Source organism: Vidua macroura, chromosome 25, assembly GCF_024509145.1.
Source record: "Vidua macroura isolate BioBank_ID:100142 chromosome 25, ASM2450914v1, whole genome shotgun sequence".
Taxonomy (NCBI): domain Eukaryota; kingdom Metazoa; phylum Chordata; class Aves; order Passeriformes; family Viduidae; genus Vidua; species Vidua macroura.
Window position 1 is genome coordinate 4,471,350 of NC_071595.1, and position 21,978 is coordinate 4,493,327.

At 47.6% G+C, this 21,978-nt stretch overlaps 2 protein-coding genes across 2 annotated transcripts; one reads left to right on the forward strand and one right to left on the reverse strand.

Annotated features, from left to right (window-relative positions):
• The first annotated feature begins 15 nt into the window (after positions 1–15).
• DNALI1 (dynein axonemal light intermediate chain 1) lies at positions 16–5,077 on the forward strand. Its single transcript, XM_053998565.1, has 6 exons — positions 16–155; positions 278–357; positions 437–606; positions 2,026–2,204; positions 3,639–3,803; positions 4,739–5,077. The coding sequence occupies exons 1-6, from the start codon at positions 75–77 to the stop codon at positions 4,772–4,774; spliced, it is 711 nt and encodes a 236-aa protein (XP_053854540.1). The 5' UTR covers positions 16–74; the 3' UTR covers positions 4,775–5,077.
• A 649-nt stretch (positions 5,078–5,726) lies between these two features.
• Positions 5,727–15,762, reverse strand: GNL2 (G protein nucleolar 2). The gene is made up of 16 exons (XM_053998563.1): positions 15,556–15,762; positions 15,394–15,478; positions 14,482–14,576; positions 13,435–13,574; positions 12,026–12,210; positions 11,703–11,769; positions 10,466–10,624; positions 9,793–9,906; positions 9,517–9,645; positions 9,079–9,183; positions 8,820–8,978; positions 8,558–8,674; positions 7,804–8,234; positions 7,088–7,167; positions 6,302–6,402; positions 5,727–5,906 (listed from the first exon to the last, which is right to left on the reverse strand). Exons 1-16 carry the CDS (start codon positions 15,617–15,619, stop codon positions 5,757–5,759), a joined length of 2,181 nt encoding a protein of 726 aa, XP_053854538.1. The 5' UTR covers positions 15,620–15,762; the 3' UTR covers positions 5,727–5,756.
• Positions 15,763–21,978: the final 6,216 nt, after the last annotated feature.

Consider the following 21,978-nt stretch of genomic DNA (forward strand, 5'->3'; position numbering starts at 1 on the left):
GCTTCCGCCCGAGCGTTGCTGCGCCTGCGCGGGGCCGGCGGCGCGGTCGCCATGGTGACAGGGCCGCGGCCGCCATGGCGGCGCCGCCGGAGTCGCTGCTGCGGTACTGCCCGCCCGTGCTGGTGTCTCGCCGAGGAGACAGGGTCTCCGCGGGGGTGAGCGGCGACGGGAGGCACGCAGGGGGTACCGCGCTCCGCCGGGGCGGAGCCGGACAGGGACCGAGGGTACCGCGGTCCCCTGGTCGCTCCTACGGCGCTGTCCTCTCGTGTTCCCGCAGCGTCAGCCCCCGCGCACCCCCGCCAGCTTCTCCTCCACGCAGCAACCGCAGGAGCTCCTGAACGCCATCCTGCCGCCGCGGTAAGCGGGGCCGGGCCGGGGCCGGCGGTGCCCGCGGGGCGCCCGGTGACTCCGGTAACGGCCGGTGCTTCTCTGGCAGGGAGTGGGAGGAGGCGCAGAAGCTCTGGGTGCAGGAGGTGTCCACCGCGCCCAGCACCCGCCGGGACGTGCTGCAGCTGCAGGAGCAGCTGGACCGGCAGCTGCAGCAGCGGCAGGCGCGGGAGACCGGGCTGTGCCCCGTGCGCCGGGAGCTCTACACGCAGTGCTTCGGTCAGTGCCCGCCTGAGCGCACAGCTCGCACTCCAAGGACAGCCTGGGAGAGATGCCTGCGCCTGAAAAACGGCTTTAAATCCTCTTGGTTATCCTCCTAGTTGCACTACAGCCAAGCTGGTTTAGAGTAAATTAAAGCCGTGTGTGTGTTACACACTTTAATGGCACAGTGCTGGTCGCCCGAAGGTGAGGGGTGGCCACGGGTTGCAGAGCAGGGTCTTCTGAGGGCTCCCCCATGACTGCAACAAGTCATGACACGTTTTTAAGTGCTTGCTGTTGCAGCTCAAGAGGATCAGCATCACTGGCATTACCACCACCACTCTGCTTTTACCTGCTGTGCTCAATGCTACAGCTGCAATGTAACAAAAGAAATCAATTATTACTGTCTCTAGGACATGCCATGTCCTAAATGTGGGCCCATTTACCCCAAAGGCCTGCATTTACCTTTCCAGGACCCTCTCTATTCCCTCAGAAACCTCTTTACCCTTCTGTATACAAGCTAAAGCTTAAAGCATCACTTCCAAGACTTCATTTTCCCCTCAGGGCCCCATTTACCCTTCCAGAATCCCATTTAGTCTTTGAAAACCATCTTTACTCTTCCAGGACCCCATTTATTCTCTGACAACCCTCTTTACTCTTCCATGACCCCATTTATATCTCAGGACCCCACTGACCCTTCAGGGCCACATTTACCCTTCCAGAACCATATTTTACACTGCCATGTAATAGGGACAATTATTATTAGCAGTCTTAAGCTGCACCAAGGGAAATACAGGTTGGATATTAGGAAAAAGATTTTTACAGAAAGGGTGATAAAGTACTGGAATGGTCTGCCTGGGGAGGTGGTGGCATCACCATCGCTGGTCTGTTTAAAAAAAAAATTGGATGTGGCAGTTGGTGAGGTGTTAGGGCTGGGTTGGACTCAATGATCCTGAAGGTCTCTTCCAGCCTGGCGATTCTGTGATTCTGTGTGTGATTCCAGTTGTGTGGCACAGTGAGTGGTTGAGTGTCAGTGCAACGGGTCCCCAGCTGGGTAAGTAGTGACATAAACTCCATGCATTTTACAGAAGGCTGATAATTTACTTTATTAGGAAACCCATTGCTTTTTTAGACCCTAGTTCGCTACAGGTGGACCTAATTGGTCCTTTACTTAAAACACCATCACGATGATAGTGATGCTAATTAAGAGAGCATCCTTTGGTAAACAAACCTCCATAATACATTCCACATGTTCACAACACCAGGTGCAGCAAGTTAAGAACTGTTTCTCACTCTTTTCTCTGATCTTCTCACAGCCTTTCCCAGAAGGATGCCTGGGAAAGTTGTGTTTCTCTCTGTGGCCACAGAGCTGCTGCCACAGGTGAGAGGAGCAGCCGTGTCACAGACAAAGGCACTGCAGCCTGTGTTCCTCCTTTGCAGACGAGCTGATCCGACAGACCACGGTGAGCTGCGCGGAGCGGGGGCTGCTGCTGCTGCGGGTGCGGGACGAGCTGCGGCAGACGCTGTCCGCCTACCAGGCGCTCTACGAGAGCAGCATGGCCTTCGGCGTGCGCAAGGCACTGCAGGCCCAGCAGGGCAAGGCCCACCTGGAGAAAAGGGTGAGGGACCTTGAGAAAGGGTGTAAAGGCCACAAGGAGAAAAGGGTGTAAAGGCCACATGGAGAAAAGGGTGAGGGACTTAGAGAAAAGGATGAAGGACTTGGAGAAAAGGGTGTAAAGGTCCACTTGGAGAAAAGGGCATAGAGACCACATGGAGAAAAGGATGAGGGATTTGGAGAAAAGAGTGTAAAGACCACTTGGAGAAAAGGGTGAGGGACTTGGAGAAAAGAGTGTAAAGACCACTTGGAGAAAAGGGTCAGGGACTTGGAGAAAAGGGTGTAAAGGCCACTTGGAGAAAAGGGTGTAAAGGCTACACAGGGTGTAAGCAGTTGTTTCTTTTCCCATAGTCTGCACAGTAGAGTTTTTGTCTGGTATGCTAATTCCAAACCTTCACCTTCTACCTTGACACCTTCCTGTTTGCCTTACAGTGCTTAATGTGAAGTTTCTGTTGTGGTGGATTATTTTATGGGAAGATCCTTCTTTGATAGTGTTCAGAGAATTTGTGCTCTTGAAATCTTTACAGCCTCCCGTTGTATAATGGATTCTAAATAATTAAATTAAAAACATAGTCCACTGTCTCTGCTTACCATGTATGAACTATGATATTGAATTTGTCTTTTACTGTTGAAAACAATGCAAAAGCAGAGTTTAATTAGTCCCAGTATCCCAATTAATATAATACAATTATTTTACTGAAACCTGTTATCTTTTGTCTTCACTGAAAACTAAAGTGAGACAACATGAGCGACGCCTTGGGACCCCGTGACGGAGCTTTCTGCACGTGAAAATAGCAGATTTTATATCCTTAAACTCATTGTTTCTGCTTCCACAGGATGGCAGCAAAGACCATCAAAATACTCAGCTCGCTGTCCTCGGGCTTAGCTGCAGTTCTGAAGCTTCTTCTACAGCTTTAAAGACTGCATCACACACCACTTTGTCCTGATGCCTTAAATTTTAGCTCTTGTATTTTTCAGATTCTGTACTGCATTAATATATAACTCTGAACTTCATATAGAGTGTTAGCAAGTTCTCTTCACAGTTTAGTTAGACAAAACAATCCTTTTTCCTTTCCTGAGAACACCATTATAGCTTCAGGCCCAAAAAGTATGAACAACAGCAAATTGAGAGCAAACTGGGAGGATGGGACTTCATAACCTGAAGCTGGAATTGGACAATTAACCCTAATATGTAAATGGACCAATACTTATAAAAGTGTGAAAACTCGTGACCTGTGGTGTATCTTTGGTGTAGCCTTGGCCAGGTTCTTGCACTGCCCAAAGTTTATCCTTTGAAGGCCTTTTAATAAATACCTCCTTTATTCCTTTAACTCTGTCCAGCCTCTGTCCCAGGTAGCCTCTCAAGGCATCAGTCCCATCTGAACTGAAAATTGACTGTTTGCCAACAACATTTGACACATCTGTACTCTTTTCCAAGATCGCAGAGCTGGAAGAGGAAAAGGAGGAACTGGAAAAACAAGTGAGCGAAGAGAAAGCGAAATGTGAGGCTATTGAAAGGCAAGAAACTGAGCGGCGAGAAATAGAAGAGAAGAAACACAGTGAAGAGGTTCTGTTCCTCAAACGGACAAACCAGCAGCTAAAGGTCAGTAAAAATCCAGAATTCCAAATACTAGTGGTAAAATTCTCATTAAAACCATTAAAGCCCTAGTAACACAACACACCATTTAACATTAAATATTACCCAAGAACAACTGTGCAGGGACTGGATAATTATTTGTGCATGTGGCTTTGGGGAGAACAGAGCTTCTGCTCTGTACTTTGTTTTTAAAAGGAAAAAAATCCCGACATCTTTTGAGTAAGGAAAGAATGCCACCCTGAACAGCATCAAATGTTTCTGGCTACAGCTAAAAACATTTCCCTTAGAGCAAGCTGCTTTTCCTGCAGATCTTACTTTTTAACTCACATTTTCAGGCTGCCTTGGAACGTTTTAGGACCCAAAATCTTAGATCAGATGTGTGTTGCCCCTGAATCCAATTCTTCCTTGAAGTACCTGTACTTGACCAGCTGTGTGTGCCACTGCTGAGGGTTATTTTAGCTGCTCCCATCCATCCACTACTGGCATCAAATTTTCCCAGTAATCACAAAACTTGCTGTTCCCAGCTACTCTTGTCCCAGAGTCAGTTCATGTTCCAAATGCTAGAGAGCCAAATACTTAATTTAGCACAGATAGTCCAGTTCAAATCAGAGAATTCAGACCACTATTTTAACAGCTTTTATTTAATTTCCCCCTTGATGCTTCACATTCAAAACAGTTTCTCATCATATGGAGCCAAGGCCAGCTCTGTTCTCCTCAGAATGCAACAAGTATGCATGCCAGGAAAGACAAAGTAATTTATAAAACATGTAAGAATGTAATTACTGGGGAACAAACCTGGCCTGGCTCTCCTGGCAGCAGCACAGCATCCCTCTGCTCCTTGCTGTGAACATCCAACAGAAAATTTAGCCCTTCACAGCACTGAAGGTTTATTTTTTAGGTTAGGAAATCTAATTTGTCTCACTGTCTCATTTGTTTTTCAGGCCCAACTTGAATGCATCATTGCAGCAAAGAATTAATTGTTTTGTTGTCCTCAAGGCAGGCTCAGAAGAGCTGTCAGAGCAAGAAACTTGCAATTAGTGACAAAGATTTGTCTTCCTAAAACGATCTTGAGTTTTCACTTACCAGTAACAGCAGGCAGTGTAACTGTGTTCTTTCTCTCTTGAAGAGTTGAAATTCAAGAGCTTCATTAATTACTGCTCCCTCCTTCAGAGCCATCTCAGCAGTCAGCTCTTTGAACAGTGAACTTGTCTGGAACTTGCTTGCTGGTAACGTGCTAATGACCTTCAAAGCAATAACTAATAAACATTTTAAAATGCAAACATCTCTCTGACATTATTAATTTGAAAATGTTGTAGAAGATTCAGAAACAATAAAAGTGCCTACAAGAAAAATAAGTCACATGCACCAAGAAAGAAATGGCAGCTCAGTCTTGGCCAGGCATTTTGGGGGCATTTCCTTGAGTAACTGCAAGCTGGTGTCAACTGTTCATGGAAATCCCTTGTCAGAACCGTCAGCAATAACTGAGCACAGGCGACACCAAAGCTCTGGGTGTGACTCTTTCTGGTGAAATGAAGGGCACGATGGCAGTCATAGGTTCACTTTTCAATGGAAGGAAATGAAATCCCTGCTTGAGGTACCTCTGTGAGTAGCTAGTTACATAGAAGGTGAACACAGGAAAGAGAATTCCCCATAGTCATGTGAAAAACCTCACAAAGCCAGTTTCCAGAAAAAAACTCACCCAAACCCCACCACTGAGCAACACTGGAATAGCTGTTTGGCTACTGCAGTGTTTGCTGGCCTGGGACAGTGATGTGGAAATACCATCAGCTCCAACTGCACAAAGAACTTTCAGATGATGCAGAAACAAAGAGAGAGATGCTGCTCCTGGGGCCAGGACAGACCGGTCACACTGGGCTTTGAACAGGAACCGCAAGTTTTATAGTAAAAAAAGCCACCACATACTAGAGCTGTTTTATTTAAATTTAATAGAATAAGCAGCTATTGCTTATGTTTGTATTTTTTGTGCTTTGATCTTTGTCCCTCCAAGCCAGTTTTTTTCTTGTTCTTATTCTTATTTTTCACGTTGTGAGTTTCATAATACCGGACTCCGACTTTCTTGGAGCGCTGCTGCCTCTCGGCTCGTCTCCTCTGCAAACACAAAACACATTAGCAAATCCCCAGCATCCAGAGCCTCAGTGTCTGCAACTCTCCAATGGTGTTTACTTTGCATTCCACATGCATTAAGTAAAATAAATAATTTCAAACAAAATGTTACTGATGTGACTCTATAGCCCACCCCCACCCCGCTCTTATGAGAGTAAGCTCCACTTCAGTCTCTACAGCAAGATACAAGATTCAATCTGGTGTGCATAGTCAGGTAAGACGGGGCTGACAGAAGTTGTCACAGAACATTCATAACAGTATTCTGTTTTAATTCCCCTTCTGTTCACACCCAAAGTCTCAAAGCTCTTTAGTGACATCGCCAAGGATAAAAAACCCAGCTCATTTCCCTGCTCAGTGGTACTACAGAAAAGCACACTTACTTCTTTGGATGTGAGTTTCTTACAAGGCTGTTTACCCAACTGGTCATCATCATCATCACTTTCCTCTTCTTCTTTCCTCTTTCTTTTCTTCTCTGAGCTGCCTGCAAACAGCAGAGATCATGCACTTGGTATCTTCCAGAACACTCATTAGTTTGAAGAACTTCAGGCTGAGGTCACCATCTCAACTCCTTGAGCAACACATTGGCTTGGCTGTATTTAAGAGCTTCTACCACAACATGACTGTTCCTCACAAGAGCATCACAGCTGTTACTGTGAAAACTGCTCTTGAGAAGCAGGTTGCTCCAGCCCCGTCCAAGTCCAGGAGAATTCCACAGTCCTGTCAGGACAGGGCTCTCCCACCTGACTGTGCCTTTACTCAAACTGACTACAACAACTGAAGCCTCAGTAAAAACCTACAGCCTGAAGCATCTCTGTTTTTATAACATCCCAAACCCCATCCAGTCCTTCCTATAACACCCCACGGAAGGGGAGCTGCTCTGGCTGCAGCCTGCTGGAGCCCAGGCTGTTGGAACTCAAAACTTGCCTTCACTGTACCTTCCTTCACTGAGAGGGACATCTCCCATCACACAGAGAGCTGTTCTACAGGAAGGCTATACCAGGTTGGCAGCAGCCCTTGGGACAGCTAAAGGGAGATTTAAGTAGTTTTAGGGGAAAAGATCTTGCACACAGGATCCAGTGGATGCTTCTCCCCTTAATGCCATTTTTTTCCTCTGGCTCATAGGATTTCCAAATGTAGATTAAGAACATCTACTAATCTTGGCTTACCTCTGTCTTCAGTTTCTTTGGGTTCTTCAGCCTTCTGCGTGGATTTTGCAAACACTTTGTCACTCAGTCCCTTGGGGATTCTATGGAAGATAAAACCAGCAATAAAAGATTGTTGTTACACAAACAGTGACCACCTCTGAGAAGCCATCAGACTCCAGCAGATCCCAGTCCTCTGTCAGCAACAAAGCCAATCTTTGTACCAGAATATTGCAATAGCCTTGTTGCTGGAGTTACTGTGCTTGTGTGCTATATGAGAGAAAACGTAGCATTTAAACCTTGAAATCTCCGTTCTCACAAGGCTGGTGGGTGAGCTTTGCTAAAACTGGGCCTGCTGTATGGGCCAGGATTCACTGCACATGCATGAAGACCCAGGCATACCCAGGCTTGGGATTACCCAACATCAAGGAGAGATCCAGGGATGCAGTACTGCTGCCCAGAAAACCAAGATAATGGTAATTCTAATCCATAGTTTAAGAGGCAGCTTTCCAAAAACATTTTTAACTTGCTTGTAAATAGCAGCTCTTGGAATAATCTTTCAAAAAACAAACTGCTACTTGGCCCAATTTCCAGCCCTTATAGCTAAGCCAGGTAAGCTGTGGCAAACTGTGTGTGGCAGCACGGGGGAATTTGTCAAGCAAGTCAGAAATGGAGTCAAACTACAGCAGAGGCTCATCAACCCTTTCCCCCTCTGAAATGTATTGGACAGATCCAGGTACCTTATTGCTGAGAATCTCTTGGCCTTGGCTTTATCCAAAAATTTTCTGTATTTTGCAATCTTGTCCTCCAAAGCCTTAAGTACTGCTTTAGAGCTCTCCTGGGCTGCAGGTGCTGCCACCTGCAATTCCTCCTCTCCTGGATCCTGATGTTGCTCATTCTCTTCTTTCTCCTCCTCCTCCTCTTCTCCAGAGGAATCATTGTCTGTGTCATCAAAACCAGGCACATCCACAGGAACCAGATCTTCTTCTGAGAACTGAGGTGCCACGTTAATCCTGCCAAAATTCTGCTGAATGTGGGACATGAGCTGCCTGATTTCGGTGTTTGTGTTGTTCCCCTCTTCTGCTGGCTCCACATCTGAGGCCATCAACTCAGAGACTTTCTCCTCAGTGTTATCTTGGCTGGATGTCACAGATGCTTCCAACACAGGAGGCTGCAAGGAAGAGCAGGATGTATTATCCCCAAAGTCTGTCCCATCACCTCCAGGAACAACTTCCATTTTCTCTTGTTGGAAAAAGCCTAAGATGACAACATGATTACTGACATTTCTCGTAGTCAGTAATGACTCAGACATCTCTGTAAAGAGCACTGCTACCTGGTCATCACCAAATTCAGGTGTCACCTGAAGGACCATGCTTGGGCAGAGCCCAGGACATGCACTGCCCAAGTTCTATGGAACGCTGGGAAAAGCAGCAGTGAATACCATTAGGAAAATCAAATATGAGGGAAGAGGAGGCACAAGCATCACATTCTTACCTGGGGATCTGGCTGACCTGCTTCTGCATTCGGTGGCTTCACAAAGAAAGGGATTCTGCCCCTCTGCCAGTCATTGAGAACCATCTTGCTCACAGTCTGCAAGTCAGGCTCACCACCCTGAGAAAAACAGGAATAGTTTATGTCCATGTTTGCTGGGCACACAGCCCTCCCATGCCCCATGAGCAACAGAAACATTTTCATTTCCCATGTTCAGAACAGGCCACATGCTCTTCCAGCCCACAAATGCAGGAAGCTGGCACACCTTTAGCAGTTTTCCAGTCCTGGCAGCAAGTTTCTCAAGGAAGTCTTCTGTATCCGTCCAGGAATCAATTTTGTATGTCTTCCTGATGTACTCTGCTTTGGCTCTTTCCAGCACAGCACCAATATGGTCTTCAGGGCTCTTAATCTTTTCAACTTGAACCTGAAAAAGCACAGCAGAGGATCACAAAAGAGGATCAACCCTCTGAGACCATCACAGTGACAACAAGCAAAGCCTTCCAGCACCCAGTGCAGACACATACCACTCCCTTCAGCACGATGTCTGTCTCTGAGTCTCCTGATGGATAAACCACCCCGGGGCAGTCGATGAGAAAGATCCGCCGCATCAAGGTGATGTACTGCCACACCTGGAAGAGATCAGCAGCTCCCCATCAGCACCTTCCACACAGGCCTTGTTTAATTTTTGAAGACCAGAGTCAAGAGAAACAGAGCCTGACCCAGCATTTGGCTCAGGAGAGGAGTGAGAGGAGTGAGCACAGCTGAGCATTCCCATCACAGCCCTGCACTATGGCAGAGTGGGAATGTGGGAATGCTGCCAGAGCAGTGCCTCAGAGCAGGGACTGTCCATTAGCCCCTCCTCAGGGTCACACAACCTGTGCAGGTCAGTGCAGAACTTGACAAGGTCATCAGGCTGATTTCACATGACCACATTTGTATTTTTAACACTGGGATGTCCCTACCTTTGTTTCCCCTGCAATGGGGGCCACGCTGCAGACCTTCTTGGACCGTAGGGTATTGATCACTGAGCTCTTGCCAACGTTGGGGTAACCAATGAATCCCACACTGATCTGCTTCTTGTCAGAGTGTAACTGGTGAGAAATAACAGATCCTTTTACATCTTGGAGTGAGGGACAGAATTACCACTGCAGTTCTGAACCCCAAACGCTAACAAAGCAAAAGACAACACACACAGTAACCCCCCAAACCAACCACAGATCCCCAAAATTGTTTTGTACCTTTCCAAACTGCCTTAGGAGCTGTATGAAAGCACCTTTGCCGAATGGGTTTGTGAGGCTGGCATGGAAAGCCAGTGTTGGATACTCCTGGGAAAGGACAGCAACCCAGCGCTTCTGGAGAGGCAAAGGGGACTGGGTTAGTGACACGGAGCTGGAGGGTGACACTCTGTGCTCAGAGAGGAGGACACAGCATCTGCAGGGGGCTCACAACTGCAACTGACCATGAAGATTGCTAGGGAAGAACCTCTGAAGCACTTCCCCAGCCCAACAGCTAAAAGCCCTGAGTATTGTTTGTATTAAAGACAAACAATTTCCCAAAAATGCCTTCACTGCTAGCTAAAACTCATTAGTTTAATGATATAAAGCAAACCAGCTGGGGTGGATATGGATCCTAGGCAGACTAACATTTAGCACACTCTGGAGACAACAGCTGAACTGTTAAATCCAGACAGAGGAAGTAGGGAATTTGTGGCTGGCGTGTGTTGCTCAACTTGGCCAAACTTGGACAGATTTACATGGTAATTGTTACTTTTACTGCAGGCAAGCAGAGAACTCCCAGCACCCCAGCTGCAGTATGCCCTTCCAGAGCAGCATGGGGACTGGCACGGAGCTACAGCACAGCCACAACAGGAACAAAGAAGCTCCACAGAATAACAGGCAGGACTGTGCTTACAGTGGCCCAGGTAGGAACGAGATCACATTTGTTCAGGACAAAAATGAGATGTTTCCAGTGCTTCTCCTTTTTAAGGTAGGATTCCACATGAGGGGAGCGAGTGCCTATGGGATCCCGGGCATCAAGAACTTGAACAACAACATCTGATGAGTCAATCACCTGAAAAATAAAAAAAATACACACAGAAGTGAAGGATTTTGCAGAAAGCAAGGTATCTGTACCTCCCAAAGGAAAGCTAGTCACATTTGAAAATACGTCATTACTTTAAAAGCCTTGTATCCTTCACAAACTGCTACTTCCCTACAGAATAGTGAAGTTCAGACTAACATCCATTGATGCTCTACTCTCTCCTCTCCTAAATCCCCTCTAAATTCAGCCTGGACAGCTGAAGGACTTTTACCTGTTCTTATGCACCAGGGAAAGAAAACACTACACCCAAATGGGAAAACTAAAGTGCTGCAGCACATAAACCCTCAGTGTTCATCATCCATTCAGCAACAACTCCCTTCTACCATTTCATAATGGATCAGGGTATAAAGGATGTTTTCTGGACCAATATGAAACACACAACCAGGCAGGAACCTGCTGTTAGTCCACGAAGCAACTACAGCAGGGAGCTGTCATTTTACGACTTGTTTCAAGCCAAGTAAATTTGTTTCACAGCTTTTTCCTGCAGTTTTGGCAGCCTCTTACTGAAATCTGTTTTGCTCAACCATTCCCTGTGCTTTTAGATCCAAATGAAAAGGTTTTAAGCTACATTCAGAAATTCAGAGCAAAAAGTCAAGCAATTTCATACCTAAGAGTCACTGAGAGCACACAAACTGCTCATACCACCCCAATTCACTCAGTCTCCATTTCTCTGGCAGCCATGGTGGCTCATGGAGAACTGAGGGGGAGAGCTCTCCCAAGATGACCCCATCAATATGCCAGATGTTTTTAGCCTAAAGAAACATAAGGGAACATGACTCTTTTATTTGTGGTGAAGACCCAGGAATCCAATAGAAACTTACACCTTCACTCTGCCAGTCCTCTTCTAGCTCGTGTATTTTAAGAATGTTTGCTCCTGTAGGACAAAAGCTCAAGAATCAAGCTCAGTCAGGTAGAGATTTAGAACTTAAAATCTACTCTTTTTGAGTTTTTCTCATTGTTGCTGTACAGGATTTCAGTGCTGTGCTGAAGCCCAGTGCTGTGTAAAGGCTGACAGATGTGACTGCTGCAAACTCCAAGTGCCATTTACCTTGTAGAGTTCACCCCAGATTCTTTTGGACTGTCCTTTCTTAAAGATTTCCTCTTGTGCTTCATCCCTAGAAGACATCACCAGAAACATCAGCAACCACAAATACAGAGTCAAGATCTTCTTCTCTTAAGCCATTTGCAGACAAAAGAGGGGACAAAGCCCAAGTAACAGCTGGTATATAGCCAAAATCCCAAATTCAGCTAATCTCCTTCTCCTTCCTCCTCACACAGTAACAGCATTGATGCAGGTACCAGATCCTTCTTTAAAAACAAGGCTGGCTTTTCATACATGTATACAATGAATCATTTTTCCTTTCCAGTCACCTTACACCAGTGTCCTCTGTCACCAGGTCTCGGTCCTTGCCCTGGTCATAAGACTCTGACGAGGCCTCAGCATTCTCCACCAGAGACTGCACATCACTTGCAGACAGAGTTGGTCTTTTCCTTTGTGATTTGGGGCCAAACGTTGTTTCAAATGTTTCTGTGTCAAGAATGTGAACTCTGGAGGTCTGAGGAAAAACAGGTTGGTTAAAAATAAAACCCCAAGCACCATTTTTCCCCATCTTTTGTGACACACAGGGAAGGAGCCCCAAGTTCAACATGGCCTGTAACAAGTGACAGGCACTTCCCTAACAATGTTTGAGTTTTCCAGTTCAAGCTTCCAGAAACACAAGAGTGGATACTTAATAAGCAACAAAACATTCTGCACTTGCCAACAAACCATGCTTCAGTTCTTCCACCATAAATGGTGTCAAATGCAACTACAACCACCGTGATGAAAATTCAGCTGCTATCTTTGATCATTTCTTGTTTTTCTAACAAGAGCACAAATCTTGCCAAATTCTCAGATTTTTGTCAGGGACAATTACAATCAAAACTAGATTTTAAAGCTTGCAATGAAAGCCAGCTTGTCTTGGAATAGCAAACAATCCATAACTGAAAGCAGCAATTTGTTTTTGTAATGCATGTTTTAACACAACCTTTTCCCTAACTTAAATAACATTCTTAAGACATGAACTTACAAAATTTCCATATGACAAAATAACTACCAATAGTCCAAAATAATGGTTTAGACACCGTGAAAAAAATGGCAGTAACTAAAACCTGATATGCTAGAAATGAAGGCTGAATGAACAAGAATTTCTGATACAGAATAAAACACATGTATTTGAGTTCAAATTCATCATGTGAGTGTCTGCAGGGTAAAGCAGCCTCAAGAAAGTCCCAGGGGCTGTTAGAGGCATTAGAACATCAGCTGGCACACTAACCTATCAGAAATCAGACCATAATATGATAGTATCATAACCTGTCACAGAATCACAGAAGGCTTTGGGCTGGAAGGAACCTTAAAGCCCATCCAGTGCCACCCCCTGCCATGGGCAGGGACACCTTCCACTGTCCCAGGTTGCACCAAGCCCTGTCCAACCTGGCCTGGAACACTGCCAGGGATGAGGCAGCCACAGCTTCTCTGGGCACCCTGTGCCAGAGCCTCCCCACACTCACAGGAAAGAATTTTTGGGGTAATTTCCTATTGGGAAATGAGAATTTTTATTAAATAATGTATCTTTCTTTGCCCTCACACTTGATGGCCTCAGTGACAGGGAATCAGAACCATCCTTCCCCATGGAATCCACTACAGCTGCCCCTTCCAGAAGCCAGTATTTCCCCAGATGAGCAGGGACAGCACAGCTGTTCACAGGTGTGCACACACGTGCACAATCAGTGATACCCACGTGTGGTTTGATCCGGTCGTAGAACAGGGACATGGGCAGCTTCTTCTGCTTCATGATCACCCTGTAAGGATCCTTCATCACAGTCTCCATGTCCTCCTGGAATTTCTGTAGGGATGACTGCTTGATCACACGAGTATTTCCTGAGTGTAAAAAAAAAAACATTGCACCTGGCCATTCCTGATCTCATCTGCTCCAACTGGGGACACTAATAAAACATGAACTTTCCATCTAGGAACAAAAAGACCAGTGAAAACCCAAAGGGTTTTACTTGAGACCAAGCCCAAACAGGCAGCCAATCCCTTTCTTTCCCACCATTTATAGGAAATTTGAAAAGAATCTCTAAGACATTTAACAGCCATACATATGGGCAAACCATGGGGAACAAAACAGGAGCCAAAATAACCACCCTTAGGGGAGTGTGCGGAAAGCAAAGCCCCAGAGCACAGGTACAAGCAAGGGGGACAATGATCCCCCTAGGATTTCAGCTTTTCTATTTTTTATCTATTTGTAATCCTGCAGTTCTTTACTGCACAACTTCAAACTCCACATGCAGTGTGAGCTGCTGCTTTCCCATTTTGGGCAGACACAACAATTCCTCTCCAGGCCTGGCAATCAAGGACACCTCACTGCCTCAGGCCCAGAGAGATGGAAACAAAAGTGAGTTGGGGGAGCAAACTTGGGGTAAATGACTTCATTAGCTGAAGCTGTAATTGGAAGGTGAACCCCCAATATGCAAATGGACCAAACTTACAAAAATGTGAAAACCCGTGACCCATTGTCCATTTTGGGTGCAGCCCCTGGGGTGGGGGGGGCTTTGTCTGCCCAAAACGTACCTGAAGGCCCTTCAATAAATAGAACTGCTTTTTACTGCCTTAAGTTTTGTCTGGCCTTTGTTTTTAGGTAGCCCCACAAGGCATCAACAGCAGCAGGGGTTTCTCACCTTCCCTCACACAGCTCTCAAACCACCATTCTGAAACAAACACCTTGCAAAACGCTAAGTTCAACAGCTTTGAAGCTTGCCGAGCCTGGAAGTTGGATAAGACTCACCAAACCATTTGATATTTGGTTCCACTCTTGCAACGGTGCCTGGCACCACAGTTGACTGATACTGCAGGGGTTTGATCACTTTGCCACGTTTGTTCCTAGGGGACAAATGAAGACATGTCAGTGCACAAAGGGCAGCCCTGACCCCTCTAGCCCCTGTGTGCACCAGGCCAGAAGCAGAGGCATAGAACGCAGAGGGACCCTTCCCCATGAGAATGAGTTATCCCAACCCTGAGAGGCAGCCACGGCAGTCACAGCCCTTGGTCTCACTCCAACCTGGCCAGACCCTCCTGCAGCTGCTAGTGGCAGCCCAGGAAGGGCTCCTGGGGCTGCAAAAGGCACCAAGTGCTGTTTCCTGGCAATTACCACTGCATTCTCTCACAAAGCCTTTTAACCAGCTCTGCAAAACTCACCCATACAGGGTGAGACCTGGTTTGAATTTAGCAATATCTGAAAATCCCTCCTCACCATCTGCTCTCCAAACAGGGGGAAATTTGGCAAAAGAACCCCAACATGCTGGTGTGAAACAGGGCTCTCAGAACTGCCATGGCACAGACACGTGGGTGCTGCTCCCTGCCATGGATCTCTCAGTGTGGCACACAGGGGAACAGGGCGACTCTGTGGAGACGCTGAGGGGAGCTGATGATGTTTTGGGGGGAGCTTTTGAGCTGTGCTGCTCTGTGAAATTCGGGAATTCTGTGTGCTTTGGGTCTCTCCACGCTGATGTATCAAGTGTTTTTCCAGCTGTATCCCTGGTACATCGCTGAGCTGCGGAGAGCTCGGGATCAGGCTCCCCAGCTCACGGGATTACAAAACACACGACGTGCCAGTACCGAGGCGTTCTGTCGCCTGTCCCTGGCGCGGCCCTGTCTGGCCGGTACCGGGAACGCCGCCAGGCCACGTTCACCTCCCCACCTGCGCTCCTTCTGCCGGTACATGTTGAGGCGCCGGATGGTCGCTCGGTCCCGCATGTTGTTCCCTCCCTCGCCCTCGACACGATCTGCGGAGACAAGAGAACATCAGCCTCGGTCCGGTCCGGTCCGGTCCGGCCCGCCCGGCCCGCGGCCCCGCCCGTACCGGGGTTGGTGCTGGCGCGGGAGGGGTTGATGGAGCAGCGGCCCTTGTAGCGCGGCTTCACCATGGTGCCGGTGTGGGTGCTGGTGTCGGTGGCGCTGTGGGGGTGCCGGTGGCTGTGGGGGCGCCGGTGCCGGTGTCGGTGCCGGGACAGGCCCGGAGCATTCGGCACGGGCGGCGACACGCGCGCGGCACTTCCGGCGCGCGGCAGCGTTTCACACACTTCCGGCGCACGCGGCACCTCCGGGCCCGGTTGCCACGGCAACGCGTGGGCTCGGCCCTGCCCGCCCCGGAGTCCCGGGGTCCCTTTGTGTCCCCCCGCGTCCCCCTCGTGCCCCTGTGCTCCGTGTCACTGCGCTCCGTGTCACTGCCCGTCTCCGGAGTGGCGGTGCCCGCTCCCGCCCCGGAGCGCTGCGGTCTGGCCGGGTCCGGCCCGGGGCCGCGGGGTGGTTCGAAGGCCCGGCGGGGGCGCTGGCACGGGAGCCCCCATTGTTTGGGAAGTGGTGTTTGTTCACTGACACATAATGGGAATCGTTCGGGAGAGCGGCAGGAACGCTCCCTGCCTCTCGCTGATGGATGGGGGCTGCTGGTGGGACAAAGGGGAAGCTGGTGTGACACTGGGGTGGCTGCTGTGACACTGGCATGGCTGATGGGACACTGGGACTGCTGGTGGGAGACTGGGGTGGCTTGTGGGACACTGGGACTGCTGGTGGGACACTGGGGTGGCTCGTGGGACACGGACTGCTGATGGGACACTGGGACTGCTGGTGGGACACTGGGGTGGCTGGTGGGACATTGGAGCAGCCAGAGGGGCACTGCTGCAGCAGAGACTCGAGCACAAGGCAGTGCTTGTGGGTGTTTACAGGCACACAGGGATGTTCTTTCTAGGTTACTGGCAAAGAATTTTAAAAATTAGCAATAACAGCGCTGCATGTTTTCATGTGCGGGTAAAGAATTGCATGGATGGTGTGTTAACAAATCAAATCTGTGCAAGGTCTGTGTCTGAAGCGTAAGCCCTCATTCTTGTTACTGGCAGATTGTAACAGTAATTTGAAAGCTCCTCACCTAGGGGAAATTAACAAAGCTGAGCAGAAACAGTGTTAATTGATAGCAGAGCTTGGGCTGGGGCCAAGCTCAGCACCTTGGGGAATACTTGCCCAAAACACAGCTCTGGCCCATCCTTCCTAAACACTTATTAGCAGAGTGTTCCCAGCCAGTTCAATGTCCTTCTGGTGCTGCTAATGCTCCTTTAAACCCAGAACAATAACAGAGCTGCTGGGATTTTGTTCTCCTAATGATTTTCTGCATTTTGCTGTGAGGTGTAGAGTCCCTGCTGTACAAGGGAGCCACGATGAGTCAGGCCTTGGGACATGTTTTGTAAGACTGAGTCTGGAGTTGGAGGCTGTTTGGCTTAAGCCCACACGTTCTGGTTTTTCTCTTAATAGAATTATCTGTGCCTTGGGCATTGAAAAAGTGCACATTGATGTGGGCATAAAAAAATCAATTCCAAATTGTAGATAATTGTTTAAGCTATCAGACTCGGGGCTCATGTAGAAGAGTTTTCCCGGGACAAGTGTGTTTTCTATTAGAGTTGATATCAATCTGTCAGAAAAGCCTTTTGATTTTCAAAATTTTAGACTAAATAGTTGAGTAATACTTTTGCTCTGCTCTCCCCAACTCTTTCTTCCTTTCCCTTAAGAAAACTCCCTCTTTATTGTTAGCAAGAGATCTTGGGGAGCAGCCAGAAAGTCGCTGTCTCTTTTCTGTGAGAGAACAGACACAGGCAGCTTTGGGCAGAAGGTTGTGGCAGGGAGAGCTTGTCTTGGGGATGCCCCGGAGTTGGGTGCTGGATTCCCAGGTTGGAAGCATTGGTGGGAGGGCTCAGACCCTTTACCCAGCCATGTCCCCACTGGGGTGGGCTACGAGCCTGGATTTTCTGTCTTTAAAAAAGATCCTACTGATAACATGTGGGACCTGCATTCAAACTGGCACCTTCCTGCAGCACTTTCCTCACTCTCACATATTCCCTGACCCAAATTCCAGCACTGGGGCCAGCAGTTGGTGTTGAACTTGCAGCATCCCTGAGGCTGCAGCTGCTTATTTTGTATCTGATAACGTGCGAGTCAGATCTTTTGCTCCACTAAGTTGATGTTTTGTTGCTCTATGACTCACAGCTTTTCCTTTGCTATTGATGCATCCCCCCATTTCAATCTTTAGCTTTTTCTCATTCTGTCCTGGCCACATTCATGTTCCGGCCACAGCCAGCAGGGCCACAACAGGGTCACAGATCGTTGTCCATCACCTCTGCTATGTGGCCTCAGCTCCTCAGCACCACTGCCTGACCAGGGCTGAAATGAAATAATTTTATGTGGCCTCATCTTTGTCAAATCCCAGTGAATGTGGTTACATGATGCCATTGGAATGACTCATTCCCATAATTACATATGTTCTGAGGGGTTATTCCCATTGTATTATTAAAAACTAGTGATGTTGGACTTTTGGCAGGGACTGTCTTCCTCGTATGATCTACAGATTTTGTCAATTAAACGAAGGAAAAATAGATTTCCAAGAGTTCTGAACAAGACTGGACTTGCACTCAGAGCCCTTTTTCAGTGTGGTATTGAGCTCCTCTGTTTATTTAACAGGATAAAGCAGCCTCAGCCCTCTCCCTCTATTGCAGCAGTTCCCTGCAGAGCACAAGGATGCAAGTGGATTTTTTAGCTCATCTTCAAAATCACAGCAGAAGATCTTGTAGGCAGTTTATCACCACAGCAGCTTTCCCAGCTCAGTTCCTCAGGCATGGCTTCCCAGGGATACAGCTGGCAGGAGCAGGAGGGAGGGCTCCTTGGCAAGAGGCTCCAGGTGTGACAGGAAAGACAAAGTGATCCCGGGTTGTTGCCTTGAATATGGCGTTCCCAAAATGGTGACTAAAAGTAACAGGGGAACTCGGGAGGGAGGAGAAAACTGAAGTCAAGAAAAAAGGCGGAAAGGTGTAAGAGGGCTTTGAGAGCCGAGGCTGAGCTGTGGCAGTGGGGTCCAGCCCTAGGAGCCTGGGGGGAATCCTAGGGCTGGGCTGCAGAGCCCTGGGCTTCACCCTGGGAACATCTGCCAGTGCCACGGCGTGCACCAGCACTCCGGAAGGTCAAGCAGTTAAAGAGGAACATTTTCCTGTGGTTTGATTTGAACAGCCATGAAAAGAAACTTCTGCCCTTATGGGCTGGGCTCCTCTGTGGCCCTGTCAGTGCCTCTAAACCAGCGCTTTACCTTGGGCCAGAAATTACAATATACCACGTACCTGGCTGACTCTCTTTTCCTGTTCTTCAAAAATCCTGGAAATTCCAGCAAGCAGCTCCATCCAAACGACGGATGGGTTAGGTGTGCTGTATTACCGTGTACATAAATGCCATCAGGGTGATTTATTGGTGGTGACTGATTAAATACAACTGGTATTTCTGTACTTTTAATATAGATTTTGTAAATGTGATGCCTATAATGTCTCTCTGTGAAGCCTATTGACTTCATAAAATCTGTAAATATATATCTGAATTATCCCTTTTAGTGTTCTCAGACAATGTAATCCAAACAATCGTTTTGGAGATAACCTCTTTCACTATCCTACTTTGTTTCCTTTAATCAAAGCTACGATTTCTCCTGAGTGAGAAATCATTTAAACATAAACATAGGCTAAGGAGTATATACATTACCTCCACCTCTCTGGGGGTGGAAAGTCAGTGAATTACTGTGAGAGGAGTGTGGGTGCTCACAGTTCATTGACTGTAGATGATGAAAAATACAGATTTATATTACCCAGAGAGGGTTAAGAATGTGATAGAACCAACGTGTGTTTGGTGACATTCATCTTCTTTAGGTTCCAAATCTCAGCAAATAAGAGAGAAATTAAACAGTTCCAAACCCACGACTGCAAGCTGTCCATTATTCCTGGCCCTTTGTTCCCCCCATGGCATGGGATGTATTGCTCAAAATCTGAGGAAACAGACTAGAAACCATCCTGCAGATTCTGAGCTAATGGAATTCTGTCCAGCAAATAACACCAGGCTGTTCAGCAGGGAAAATGAAGCTGTTTCCTGTGCAGTGGAGTTCCTGACAAAGCATCTTTGTCTGTCTGTCTGTTTGTGCATCCAGCAGTTTCTTCTCCAGTTCAGCATCAAGCTGATCAAAGCACAGGGTGGGAATACATGCAGGAGTCAGAGCAGTGACGTTCCCATCCATGATCCATGTGGTTCTTTGGCTCTCAGATGTGGGCAGAAAGCGCTCAGGAGATGCTGGACATTTTGAATCAGTTGGGTTTGACTCCAGTTTTGGTGAATAAACAAATGAAGCTGGTTCAGCAAACCCATTTATTGATTTATTTGTTTAAAGACATGTATTTTACAGTGATGCCATGGAGACAACACCACAACAGGGTAATTTAGTGCATGGAAAGAGAGCATTCACATGTGTGTGAGTTGAGGTGACATCACCCAGCTAAGGACAACTCAGCTTGGACTGGGGAGCTCAGTGTGCAGTTCACATTTGTCAAAGGCAAATGCTCCTAAATTCATAATTGAACCAGCTCTCTGGGAGTGAGAATAAGCACAATTCTTGAGCTGACTCAAAAAAAAAAGAAAATAAATTGGATTTATTTTTTAATATTTTTTCTCCTAATTGTTCTAAAACAATTTAATTTTAAAATCACCCCTACTGAAAAATCTCGGATATTCTTAATATGCATCTTAAACTTCCTGTTGCCTTTGTCCCTTTTTCTTCCCATTTTGCTCTGAAAAAAGGAAGAAAGTAGGGGAAAGGCTACAACAGAAAGAAGTTTGTCAGATTTTCTAATAATCCCTAGAGTTCTCTAAAATAGGTTCTGTTGATTTATTACATGCAGTTTAGTTTTGAAATAGTTGTGCTAATAGTGCCAGGAGTTACTGTAGGGAATCAAGTCATTACCAGAGCCTCATGCAGAAAACTTTCCTAATGCATTCTCTTTTCCTTAATCCTCACTGAGAACTCGGTGGCACCAGGAGGGAGGCACAGCGAGTGAGGCAGCTGAGCTTCACCACCGGGTGACTGGTGGGTGCTGGTACAACTGGGAGGGAAAATGGTTCTGCTTACGAGCAATGCCATGGCACAAACAAAATACTCTCACAGGCTAGAAAATAGAGCAAGGTTGAATCGTTCAGCTGGGAAGCTTTCAGGAATCATATGAACATGATCCGTAAACAACTTAAAGGATGACTTTTAAGAACCTCTTTCTCCCCCTGCTTGGTATGCTGGTCGTTTATAATTGTGCTGAAATGGAATTCCCTTTCAAAGATGTAACAGCTTCTTGTTTACTTAAACACAAAGTGGACGATAGGCTGAAAGGTTTTTCTGCCAGCAGAGCAGTCACGGAGAGCTTGGTACAGCTCTGGAGCCCAAACAACTGTGCAGCCTCCACACCCTGCCCCGAGCCAAGGCAGCCCTGGGGCAGCTGGGTGAAAGGAGCTGGGGTGTCCTGTGCCAGAGCTGAGTCCTTGGTGGTCACCGTGAGCCACAGGAGAGAACCAGGGCTGTGGGTGTGGGCAGGTGACCCTCGGAGGGACAGGAAGATCTCTCCTGCACACCTGTTGGCTCACTCTGCCCTCCAAAACCACAGAGCAGAGGGTGGTGGTATGGAAGCGAGTACAGCGAAGCTTGGATTCACCAGGGTTAGTCTGGGGTGAGGTTTCTCCTGCCCTTTGCCCTGCCAGGGGAGTTGGACCTCCAGCAGCACGTCCCTGACCCACCCTGTGAGCCATAGCACCATCCCTCGGGACCAGAGAGCTTCTGCTGAACTCTCGAGAAATGAAATGTGTCTCTACGTATTTATACAGAGAAATCACATTTTAAAACCGCAGGGCAGTGGGTGGGAGCCACCCTGTGACACTGCCCTGAGCAGAGCAGGCAGCAAACCCACGCAGGGCTTGCCAGGTCTGTCTTGCACAGTCCTTGTCCCAGTTCTTCTGCTCAGGTGTCAGCTCTCGCAGAGCAGGAGAATCCAGGGAATTTCATCCAGTGGGATGCAGACAGGTAGTTTCTATCCAATTCAAAAATTTGTTTCTCTTCTGCAGGACCTGAGCTGTGCCTTCCCTCTCCCGCCTGTCTCCCTCCTGCCACACGCCAGGGTGGTGGCAGGCACCAGCTGTCCCCAGCCCGGGATTGTGCCACAGCTGGGACTGTCCGAGCAGAGTTACAACGTTTCAGCAACCTGTGGTTTGCTGTAACCTCTCATTTTCTCAGTCTGCTGTGTGTTAAGTGGATCCTTCAGTGGGGAATTCCTTGGGGCTCAGCGGGGTGCAGCTGGGGTCCCTTTCGCAGGATGGCTGATTTGTGGCTGCAGTGCAGCTGGCATTTCCTGGAATTTTCTTAAAGCTTTGGTGAGTTTCCCTTCCACAAGTGAGTCTC

Excerpts from the sequence above, each read along its gene's own strand:
- GNL2 (XM_053998563.1), bottom strand. The coding sequence starts at position 15,619 with ATGGTGAAGCCGCGCTACAAGGGCCGCTGCTCCATCAACCCCTCCCGC. Across the intron at positions 9,646-9,792 it reads TCCTAAGGCAGTTTGGAAAG|TTACACTCTGACAAGAAGCA; the intron begins GTACAAAACAAT and ends ATTTCTCACCAG. Across the intron at positions 8,235-8,557 it reads CAGGTCAGCCAGATCCCCAG|CCTCCTGTGTTGGAAGCATC; the intron begins GTAAGAATGTGA and ends TCTTCCTTGCAG.
- DNALI1 (XM_053998565.1), top strand. The coding sequence starts at position 75 with ATGGCGGCGCCGCCGGAGTCGCTGCTGCGGTACTGCCCGCCCGTGCTG. Across the intron at positions 358-436 it reads AACGCCATCCTGCCGCCGCG|GGAGTGGGAGGAGGCGCAGA; the intron begins GTAAGCGGGGCC and ends CTTCTCTGGCAG. Across the intron at positions 3,804-4,738 it reads GGACAAACCAGCAGCTAAAG|GCCCAACTTGAATGCATCAT; the intron begins GTCAGTAAAAAT and ends TTTGTTTTTCAG.